General features: G+C 35.3%; 1 protein-coding gene across 3 annotated transcripts in view; it reads right to left on the bottom strand.

Moving 5' to 3' along the window:
• RBFOX1 (RNA binding fox-1 homolog 1) overlaps window positions 1-12536 on the bottom strand; it is an 868680-nt gene that overhangs the window by 404850 nt on the left and 451294 nt on the right. For all 3 annotated transcript variants that reach the window (XM_080557058.1, XM_080557064.1, XM_080557047.1), the window contains one exon: window positions 6210-6251. In XM_080557058.1, the coding sequence (XP_080413184.1) occupies window positions 6210-6251 (42 nt within the window). The remainder of the gene's footprint in view (window positions 1-6209; window positions 6252-12536) is intronic.

The raw sequence follows: 12536 nt of genomic DNA, 5'->3' as shown, positions 1-12536 counted from the left end.
AAAAAATAGCAGTGTATTTTTAAGACACCCTCAGAATGACAGTTTAAAAAAAAAAAAAAGATAATAACCTTAACACTAACCCTAATACCAATACCATACTAATATATTTATATGTCAAGAAAGGTAAAAAAAAAAAAAATGAAAAATTGTGTAGTGCTCAGTGGTGCTTATCCCTTTTTTTTTTTTTCTAAGATGACCTCTCAAATTTATCCAGAATTTATATGGGCTCTTTGTGTGTGTTCAGCAGGAGCATAACTCAGGTTTATCTCTTATTTATGATACCCTACAAATACATACTAATCATGGAGCTCTGAACTGTACAGTATTGACATATTACAGTCATCCAGCCAAGTGGTTTACAGGACGTATTTTGACTGCTGATATATTTCAACAAGTCTTGCAAGAAAACTTATGTAATTCTGATAGGCAAATTTCTCAATCTCTTAATAAAATGGATGAAGCTCGAGTCCTTTGGAATATGTAAATACTTTATCGTAAGCTCATCAGACACAAAAACAACAGCAGAAAAGGAACCATGGGTTTTCTAAATGGCATTCCATCAATAGCAGAGACAAGAGAAATAATTAAAAGCTTTTTTACTATTTCTTAAGGAAGTTTAAACAAACAAACAAACAAAGAAAAACACAAAACACCTGAGTTGACTTGTATCATCATTATGTTTCAACGCAAAGTGCTGCAAATGTTCTTTATTCTCATGATCAAAGGACCGTATTATTAGCAGTTAGTATTTTAAGAGGATAACAGCACAGTGAAAGGGTATGTCACTTTAAACATGAATCATAGCAGACTTCAGTACCCAGTCATTTTTATTTTTTTGATAGTCACCATGGTTATTACACAACAAACTGGAGTTCTGTCTTATCTTAAGGAAGCTACTATTTTGGGGAAAGCTCTTAAAAAATTATAAAAAACACCAGCAAGTAGTTGTGCTACATTAGCAAAATATGACTGAAATTGTATTTTATCTCAATGGCCTTGTTCTGCCTGCAATAATTCCAAATTAGATGAAAATTTAAATGAGATCACACCCCCCTACAATCAACACCCCCCCCCCCCCAAAAAAAAAAAAAAGTTTGGTGGACAATTTACAAACCTTTTATTCTTCTTTATACTTCTTTAGATTTTTATTTTATTTTTAGGTTTTTTTTTGTACCTAAAATATCTCGCTTTACTCTTTATGGAACCACTGGGAATGCAGGCCATAAGATGGTGAGTAAGACTACTCCAATTTCATTCTATTTCAATGTGTAATACAGACCAGGAACCAGAAATAAAGTGACTTATTAATCTCATCTACCTGTATTTTACTGTACACCTACACGGATGATGATATATATAGCTCACTGCAAGAATCTCTGTAGAAGTTAAAGGATCGTTTTAAGTCATTTGCCTAGCATGTCTGATGCAGCATAAGCTATGTGAATTTTAACAAAAGGATGGCTAATTAACACACATCAGATTAATCCACCTCTATTCTAGCATATTCTAGCTTTTCCTCTTTTAGTCCTTTTCCCTTTAAGAGAGAAATGTATAAGATTGGGTAGTTCCAGATTACTCTTCCAGGTAAAATGTACACATTGTTTGTGAATGCATATCAAGAGATTACCAGAATGAAAAGAAAATACACAAGATTGTCGTTAATGATCAGAACTAGTTGCCCAGTTTGCAGAAATGCTATGAATTACTCCGTTGCTTTCTAGTAACAAGACAAGACAGCATTGACTCATAGAACAGCTTTAAATACCTGCTCTTTTCACTGATTCAGTATGGGATAAGGTAGAAAACACTGATCCTCTTGTCTTCTTCAGTTGTTTTGTTTCCCCTCAGCTCAAACTGATTAAAAAAATAGCATCCATCACTGACTCACGGTTTACCTTCCTTAGTAAATCAGAGGAATATTATACACAAATATCATCAAAGAATGTTAATAACAAAATGATGAGCTTCAAAAAGTTTCTTTGCAAAGTTCTTGCAAAAGAAAGATGAATTAAGGCACTGAATGAAGACAAAAAGAAAGCTCATCATTGTAGGATTATGGTTATTTAAACCATAAATCCATAAATGGATTTTCTTTTGTTTTCCCTCTTTCCATCTACCTGGCAAATTTAAATACTTAATACATTTTTGGCTACATGTCACAGCTTATTTCCTTTATGGCATTAAAGACAAGACAAAAATTCCTTCTATCTCCTCGAAAATCAGAGTAGTAGTAGTAGGGCCCTGTCCTTCACATATTCCAGAGCAGAGTAGGAACTCAGGCAGCATATAATGCATCCTGATAATAAGCGTATGTGGAAGAAGCTGTTAATTAGAGTAACAACTAGGTCACTTGAAATTTCAGATCAGGGAAGTTAATCACACCATTTACCGTTAGACCTCATTAGTATTCACAGGAACATTTATAAACCCCCTTAACATTACAGCTTAAAAGTGTTCTATGCCCACCGCAGAGTGTTCATCAAGTATTGCTGCAGCAGGACCAAATGCATTACTTTATATACAAAAATCATGCATGCAAATACAGATACAGAAGTTCAATTTAAACAATTATATTAAGTTGATAATGCAAAATAATTTCATAGTTGAAAGGAAGGTTGGGTAAAACTCAGCAAGGTTTAAATTAGTCTATAAATTTAAATAATGTCCTTATGTTATAATAAAAATTATAATCCCAAGTTATAGTCAAAACAATACAGAAGGTTCAGTAAAAGCAGTAGATAGATTTCTGGAAGCTGTCACTATGTTTTTTTGTACCTTTATGAACTACAGCTTATTTCCACCTAAGGCTGGCATCCTAGTTTTCTTCACAGCCTTGAATAAGATGTATTGCTCATGTTTCAAAAAGTCTGGTTTTAGCCCTAGTTATGACAACAAAAGCATTTTAAAATTATTTTGAGCAAGATGTGAGGTCTGTGTCTTTAGAGGTCATTTATAATGCATCAGAATGACAATTACATTAAGCTCCACACAGCAACTCATAAAAAAGTAAGTGGCAGTGGGGAAGAGTCAGAGAAGAGAATAGGGTATATCTGTCCAAGAAGGGATTTATAAATCAGGATTGGAGAACAGAAAACAGAACCAGGAGGACTAAACAGTATCATTACTTTCTTTAAAAGTCATATTGACAAACAGCAGGGGAGTTGGAGAGAATGATACTGAGGGGCCAAATTCCCTTTAGAGACACATTTATTAGTTTTTAGTACAACTTGATTTAAATGAAGCCAGAAAAGAAAGCAAAAAGAAAAGAAATTACAGAATGATATAAAAAAGATTTATGAACATTGAAGGCATTACACAGTAAATCAAATCATTTCCAAGGAAAGGGAAAACTTCAAAAATGGCAGAAATGCTTTCTAAAATTTTGTTTTAAATCAGACGAAGATATGCCAAAGTCAGCATGTTATATATCCAAATTGAAAAAAAAAAAAAAAAGAAAAATGAAAAAACAAAAAAACCCAGCTGTGTTATTGATAAAATTCCTATAGCTTTCCTCTGCAGCCAATGTACAGATTTTATAAATTCTCATTTAAACCATTCAGATATAAACCTTAAAGCCTAGCTGGGAATGGTAGCAGGTTGGAAGGTAAATTAGTTACTTGCTTATGGTCTATGCCATTTTCAAAGCTTGAGAGAAAAAAAGGGTTAAAGTAACATACATGCTGAATTATCAGAATTACCATTCACTGCTAATATAATATATAATGGTGAGAGACTCCAATACGAGTAATAGTTTCATTATGCTAAATGCTTTATTCCAGAGCAGTGAGTCTCTGCTTTGCCTTTAGAATTTAGAAGCCAATGAAACAAATAAGAGGTAAGAAACGTTATGTGAGGAAATGATTATGGTAACGCTTGGATATTTCTCTCTATAACCACACAATATCTAATTATTTATTTGCACTATTTTGCTTTAGCCAACACTTTCCTAAAGTGCCTTCCTTTTGGACCTTCTTCTGTGGACTTAGGAATGACCAGGGAGTCACAAAACGAGAGTGTCAGAGATGCTGTCATCCTTGATGTAGCAAGTAAGAAGGTGCAAGATATCTAGGTAATCTAGTTTTACCTCAGTTTACAAACACGGATGTTGGCGTTTTGTTGTTTTAACCCTGTTCTCTTGTTATATTCCAATTCTTTCAGTCAGACTGAAACAGTATTTTGTTGTGAAGAGACTGCCTCTCATCCACAAACCCCAGGTCACAAATGCCAAAAGAAAATGCTGCAGGCCTGAAATATCTAACTCAGACAATTACACATTTCCTTAACGTTTCTTTGATAGCACTGCCTACTTGGGAAACAAGCCTTGAACTGAGAGGATGGTCAAGTGACAGCTCGAGAGTGCCAAATACGCAGAACCTGGCACCGGAGGGCTCTTCTCAGCACGACTGAAGAAGGGCCGAGGTGCCAGCACTGAACTATCACCAACACAGGCCCTGCCCACAGAGCATACTGGAATTTCACTGGGACCTTTTGTAGATGAGCTGCTGTTAACTAGAAGTTTGGATGTCTGAAAACCATGCAGTGAAAGGAACGGCTCTACCACGTTTGGCCCTGTAATTGCTGCTCCTGCTATTGCGTGAGGCCTCTTGGAGGCCATGCTTTTTATGCTGCGGCCACAACCCCTGGCTCTGTGGGGTGGTGTGCTGCTTTCACTGCTTGCTAGCCTCAGCAAGAGTTGGTGCCTTCTACACTAATAACTGTATTTCATGTAACAGTAACATCACAGCAACGGTGCAGGGAGATGTACCTAATCTTAGTAGGTTAGCAATGTATTTTTTCCTAAGTTCTTCGCATGTCATGGAGAGGCACATCTTGATACGACATAAAGGCATTGTAAGTAAGCACTGCGCTGATTGTTAGTAATGTGTAACACTGGAATAGAAAGATACATTAAACTCTTACTGCATCACGTTTTATTCATTAGTTAGAAAAAGCACATATTTACTTGAACAAAGAGTTGGAGGCCTTCTCCCATTATATTTCCAAGTGCTTTTCTTCTTCATTGAAAGAAGAAAACTTAATAAAAACAAATTAAAACATTCTCTGCTCTTGTGGCACCACTACCTCAAGAAAAGACTGTCCTTCAGGTACTACAGCAATACCTTTACTTTGACAGCTGCTCTGTTGAGACATGACTATTGATAAAACAAAGCCTCCTCACTCCAGCTTCACTACAATAGCAACTCAGTCACAGATCAGCAAGAAAGAAATCAAGAACAGTATGCGATGCATCATTCTTGCATAACTTGTTTACCAAAAATCATATTGCAAATATGGTGAAGACCAGGTGAAGCATTTACATATGTTGATGAAGTGAATATAGTGAACTAGAGTACACTCATTATACTTGCAGGTCATGAAGGCATTGCTGATGCTTAGTAAATTGCAAACAAGAAAAGTTACCATTTCTCTTTCCAAAAATATTTTTTTAGCACAAACACTTAAAATATACTTCCTTCTGGCCTGCCACTCCCTCTCAAATTGAACATGGGATTTCAAGAAAATACCCATCATATAAATATAGCTCAACTAAGCAATTCCTAGATAACCCAACTAAGCAATTCCTAGATGACCCCAAAGCTTTTTTTTTTTTCCTCCAAAAAGCTATGTCTTTCCAAACAAACATTAGAATCAATCAGTTGCACAAGTAAACTCATCTGCAGAGATACATAGCATATTTGGAATTTAAATGGAGCAGGGTCTGAAGACTCCTTAGTCACTGCGATTTAGGAAAGGGGGAAAACAAAGTAAAGATCCACAAACTGGATTCAGGAACTCCATCTGGTTTACAGCTTATATGCAACCAATACATACACTAAGATACTCCAGTTCCCTCATATTCTTAGAATTAATTTCTATCTGAAAGCATGAGTACTTAAACAAGCCAAAGGACAGAGTCTACTTGTTTGAAACAGTCTTGTAGTGGAGGAAGTCTGAGGAATATGGTGACCTTTAGATCTATTTACTATCAAATCTAATTAAACTATTGAAGAACACCCTGTATCTATTGCAACTCTTTTATATTGAGATATTTACAATATTCACCAACAGGCAAGAAATAAGCTGATTAACTATGTTCATCTCTTAAATTATAATAATAAAGAAGCAGTCTATCTCACGGTCTATAACAGAAACTAGATTCTGCTTAATGTTTTAAATTAAAAGAACATTTTGGAAATCATTGCACTTACCCTTTGTTGTTCTCTTTCACAACTCATCTGTTGATTTGAACTCTAAAAGAGGGAAGAACATAAAAAACAACTTTGAAAGCATAGTATTCTCGCAGCAACAAAGCTGCTGGGTCTACACAGCTGACGAATAAATGCTAGAAACACAGACATGACTCAACACAATATATAATTGTGGATCTGAATAGAATCATTACTGCAGAAAAAGTATATTTTTTTTCACTTACTATTTTAATTTACAAAGGTCAAAAGTAAATTAACACCAGAACCCACCAAAAGTCTGAAATACAAATGTTTTTGAAGCTTAAATACATTAACACTTGTAAAGGTCTCATTGAGAGTTCAGCTCAGTGAGAAGCTTTCCTTTTTTTCCTGTTTTATAATAAGTCTTTGTTATATTTCTGAATATCCCCCTACTAAGATACCATGACATGTTCACAGCACACCTTAAGATATAAAGATATAACAGTTTCAAGAACAGATTAAATGAATTCCTGTGACAACACCTAGTTCTAATCTGGCACAAAAATAACTGTAGAAGATTTGATTCCAACGCTGCTGTCTTTATGTGCTGCTAGGTCTACAAGAAACACTCTCAGAGTGGGAGAGTTGGTTGCTGAGCAAGACCTCGCTACCAATTAACAGCAGATATGAGGCATCAATTTGTGAGCTGACCACTCAGCCAAAAGAAAGATGCTCCTCTAGAAAAGAGCGCTTCGGCAGCACTGAAGTAGCCAGTTCCCAGCTTTCTTCCCAGCTCCCTGACTTCTAAAGCAATCTGCCATGGCAACCTCTTGGGCAAAACTTCAAGGGGCTTGCTCAAAAAGGCTTTCAGTTGTTGAGCTGCCAGTCTGGTGAGAGGTTTTTGTTTGTTTGTTGTTGTTAAAATCATTTTGGAATACATTAATCATTGTTACTGTCATTAACTTTGGAAATGTAATCACTGTCATTTCTGTAACTAATATACGCAGCAAACATAACTCACAAAACAAGAAATTAGATGCTATATTTTTCTCTGGATATTTTCAGAGGTTCAGAGTACACTTTCCACTACTTTTCAGTTACAGAAATTAAAACATGAAACTACACCCATTTGTATGAGATATTTTTTACACTGTCGTGATAGCAAAAAGGGGGATTTCTCAGGCAAAGTACAGTTACTTACAAAAGAATAAAACTGCCAGCCACTTTTTTCAACAAAGAAAAATGAGTCCTGGTAAATAAATTACAAGTTAAACGTTCTCTCTATATAACAGAAGTATTTCAATGAAGTCCCTGTACCAAACCACAAATGTAACAGGAACAAATGTGCTTTTGGTATGTTTTCTATAGTACTCTAGAAGGGGAAAAAGAGGTAAAGGAAATCAGCATAGGTCTATTTACAATCTTTCCCTAAAGAATAAAATTAAGTACAGCTAAAGTGTCCTGCAGACTAATGATTCCATTTTTCAAAGTTCATTCCTTCACACCGTTTATAAATTACTTTAAAATTATTTTAGATTGCATTATAAATGTGCTTACATTAAGTCTCAAGAATTAATTTTAGACCTGAATCTGCTCTAGATGCATCTATTCATGTTATAAGAAAAAATTGAAATGAGCATACAAACAAGTTTGAAATGAGTTTGGGAGGTTTGCTTGTTTGTTTTTACTGTTACTGTTTTTTTTCTGTGTATGCCTTCACATCAGAGATTTTTAACTCCAATGTTCACACAAAAAAAATCTCTTCAACTAGTTGAAGTGTGAATAGTCATACTTTTATGATCCTACACACATTAAAACAAGTTTAAAATCAAAGCCTTCTAAAGCTGCACTCTTGTTTGACTGCTTGGGTTAACGTAACACTACAATTATCTGATTCAGCTTTGTCCTGAGCAGTCGTAACACAAGACAGAAACTACTTCTTTTATTTTCATAGACAGAAATAGGCACACAAAGAAATGAAGAAACTTGTTTAAAGTCATTTGCCAAACTAATGGCACACAAGCCCCACTTAGGGAATAGAACAAGATCCAGAATGATTTGTCTTTATAATATTTCAAATATATTTTATTTTAAAATATTTCAAAATGTTTTATAATTTTTGGCTCTGACCTCACATGAGTTGCATAGATTTACAGGATTCTGTCTTCAGACAGAAAGGTGACAAAGGTGATTAAAAGTAAGGAAATATTTCTAGACAGGGACAAGTAGGAAGATGAGAACACTTCAGCCTGGAAAAGAGATGTCTGGGAGTAGGTGTCTATAAAAACATAAAAAAAATGGAGATGAAAAACTAGAATGACTGCTTCCTTTTCTCTTCCAAAAAATAAAACTATTAAAAAAAATAAATACATGGCAACGAATGAAAATATTGGGTGTCAAGTTCATAAAAAAATAAATAAAAAGATTATTCTTCATACAATGTGGAAATAAAGAAACAGGTGCTGTGGATACAAAATATATATACCTATATTAAAGAAAACCTTACAGAAGCTTATTCAACACACACGTAACGCCTTTGACACACACAGTTTCTGAACTGCAAATCCTGGAGGTTGGAAGAAAACTCTGGAGGAGCTTGCTTTCTTGTTTTGTTCTCCCCATCCACAGGAATGCACAGCTAAACATGGTATCTTGGACTGATAGATAGCCAGTCTGACTCTGAGAGCTGCTTTCATGTACACTAATAATATAAACATGCAAGCTTCCAATAACACTTGATTATTTTTATTTTTTTTTTTTGGGGGGGGGAATTTGTGAAATGGAAGAAAGGCAACATTTGTGAAAAATAAAAGTAAAAACTACATATCTAACTTCTGTAGAGTGGAGTAAGAATTCATTATTGGCTATTTAAGCAGACAACTGTTTTAATTAATCATCTATAAGTCTATCTACTGCTGTTGTTATGAATGATTGAACCTTTAAACATCAAAGTGACTAATATCTAACACCACAGAGACCAGAACAGGAAGTATTATTTAGGACTGAAATGAACTATTTAAGAACAGTGGGAGAATATAATAAAGAGGTAGGGAAGACTGAATAAGATCAAATATGAATAAGTCAGGATAGGGAGACTGCATTCAACTGCTACACCACATTTGCCAGGAAAATAAATAGAACAAAACCATCCTTTTTTATTATTATTGTATTTTTTTAAAGAGTTTTCGTATGAATGTGAGAGTTGCATTTTAAAATATATTTTGATTCATCCATCGTGTTCTGTGGTTCTGTGGTATCACCACATGCATGGTGTTGTTTTCTAAAAGAAATGGAGGTGATATGCAGGAGACACAGATGGTGGCAATTTCCTTTGCTCAAAGTTCAGCAAATGACGGATTCCACACCATTTCATCCATTACAGAATACATTTCAGTGATGGCCTGTTCAGAGAGTGAACTTCCATACAGACAGCTTCCGTGTTACCCAGCCTTCATACTATAAGCCTTCCAGAACAAAAGCAGCAAGGCTAAATTATAATGCATTATTAGGATGAAATAAGAAAAAAAAATGAAACAAACCAAGCTTACCTTAATGAAAAAAAAAATCCTGGTTTACAATGATGTCATCTATCTATCTGTCTACCTGTCTGTCTGTCTATGTATTTATCAGTGCAAGTTTATTAAAATAGACCTGATACACCAGGGAAAGGCACATTTGGGCACAAGCAGCTTTCTGTGCAATTAACCAGTGCCAAATTTGCTCCCCTCCACCACCTCCCCCCCACCCCGAGTGCCAGTTTAAGAGAAACATCCTGGCAGTACAGAGCACTTCAGGGAAAACATAAATAATGCATTTACAATATGGAAACCTGTACAGATAAACCAAAAGAACTGAAAGCCATAACATATTTAATTAATGATCAAGAGACCTTTCAAATAAATCTTGAGTACATCCTGCAATTTTAAATACATAGCCTCTCAATCTTAAATTTACTTCATTGTATCTCTGAATTGTACCATACGCAATGAACTATTTATTTCATTTAGTTCAAAACTGCATGAAGAACTGGTCAATATGTTGAGTGTCACTATGTCAAGCTCTCACATACTACAGTTAAGTGGAAGAATGCCCAAGATATTGATTCTCTTTAAAGGATTTCATCAAGGAAAAACTTTTAAATACCTTGAATAGTTCAAGACTGTTTTATAAGACCGTTATCTTACAAAAACACTCATGCTGTTAGGCACCTTCATTTTAAACAAAAAAGGCCTTTTGGAAATCATCTGCAACCTGGTGTGATTCTCTTGTGAGTGCATGGACATGAATAGAATGTTTTTAGAATTGAGATCTCTTTTAATGTGTTTATCAGTCATCCACTCCTCATAAGAACATGCAAACCCAGACATTATTGGACTAGCTAGGACCAGTGCATCACTGCATATAGTTGGGAAGGTTTCCCTGTACAGTTTCAGGCACTTCCAGGACACCAGATGCAAACATACATTTATATATATAGACAGATGATCGTGACAGCCTGTCCAAACCAAATCTTACAATTATTACTGTTACTATAATGTCACGTAACAATTTAATCAGTGGTTGTCACCATATATCAAAATACTACCAACACTTCAGTACTTAAACCACCACACAAGTACGTAGTAGAAAGTAAATCCCTAGAAGAACTTGAAACAGGACAGGTCTCTGGATGCAATGGCCAGATCAAGAGAGCAACAGTAGCACTCCAGTTGCTGAGCAATACCAACGGTCAAGCTGGGGAGTTTCTTTTGCTGCCTTGTTTTTTGTTTGTTTGTTTGTTTGTTTGTTTTTTAATGTTATTGCAAAGACGGGATTTAAGTTTGGGGTCAAAAAGAGTGAAGGTGATAGGGTTATTTATAGAAAGACTCCCTCTATAATATAATCTGAAAGAAAAACCTTTTTTGTTACAGTGCAACATTCCAATATATTAGTTTTGCATTTATAGCTGTTTAACTAAAATTCAAAATACTTTCAGGACTGAGATCATTTGAAATGGAGCACAGTTCCAGGGATTGAAAAATAACTAGTGAACATCTGAGGTCTTTTATATTTTAGATATTTTACCATAAACAGACATTTATGGTAAATGGACTTAGCTTGTATTCTGACAAACTGTATAACAAAGCCATCCTGATCCCAGTGAGCAGTCACACTAGAGTTACATAGCCGTGGTTTTCAGTGCAGCATAAGAGGCCTACTCTAAGAGGAGTTCCAGGAAAGGCCCTACCACATTTTTGTCTTTCTTCCTCCACCTCAAACAGAACAATGAAAATATAATTACCTGCATTGCAAAAATATGGCTGTTTTCATTAAGAAACGATAGTTTAAAGTCATTACCTATATATGAACTGTGGAGCATGAGAGTCTTACGTGAAAGACTTGGTGCTGAGCCCAGTCAGTGTTTTTACCACAATGTAGCTGCATAATTAGTAATCGCTTATTTATCAGCTTTAAGGTTGCGTATTTCTCCTCATACATACATAAATTAAATAACAGAAAGAAAGCCACAGATTAATCACCAGTTATATTTCACTGGATACTGAGACAGACATTCATATTATTTCATATTATTTACAAAATCCATCTATCAGTGTTTTCTCTCATTAGATGCTCATCTGACTGTAGAAGTCTTCTCTTAAAAATAAATGCCAGTTGTTTTCTTTTCTTGATGTACTTTACAAAATGCTGTGCTACACAAGGAAATACACCACACACTGCCACCTGGTGTATTTCATGTAGAAACAATCACTTCCTTTGCATTGTTTATTACACATTAGCCGGATTTTTGTCATCTTATTGCCCTACAGAATTGAGAAGAAATAGGGTTTCCAGAGAACCAGACTCGCTCCAAAGAGCTTTGATTTGGAGATAGTATGGACTTGTACATAAATGTATAAATATGTTGTGTATTAATTTAAAATGGCTTCTCAGTACTTCATGTGGAAACCCAAAACACAAATGAGGAAACAATGTCTATCTCAAGAGCTCATAGTTCCATGAAGTAGTGCCTGAGGTGCTCAGATGCCGTAATATAAAGTATTAGTAAATGCATAAACACATAGGATAATTTAGACTGGAAGTGAGTGTTTTGGAGCCTTTGGTAGTGACTTACAACACCACCAAGAAGCTTTCAAACACCATTTCTTCTTCCAGGAGGAACTGGAGCCATCCTCCTCTTCCATGAGGAGCTTACATTTTCACTGTGCCTGACTCCTGAAGCCCCCCAAACGTTGAAGAGTCTGACAAGCTGCTGCAGTGCTAAGAACTATAAGCTGTAGATTTTTTGTACACAGTGTTTCTAATACAAATGGGTAAAAAGTGTATGTGTCTAGGCATATGCAAATTTTTCCAGAACACAGAGCTATG

The sequence above is a fragment of the Anser brachyrhynchus genome, assembly GCF_964034855.1.
Source record: "Anser brachyrhynchus genome assembly, chromosome: 15".
NCBI classification, from domain to species: domain Eukaryota; kingdom Metazoa; phylum Chordata; class Aves; order Anseriformes; family Anatidae; genus Anser; species Anser brachyrhynchus.
Note: the sequence above shows the minus strand (reverse complement) of the source record. Positions and strands in the feature narration are given on the sequence as shown.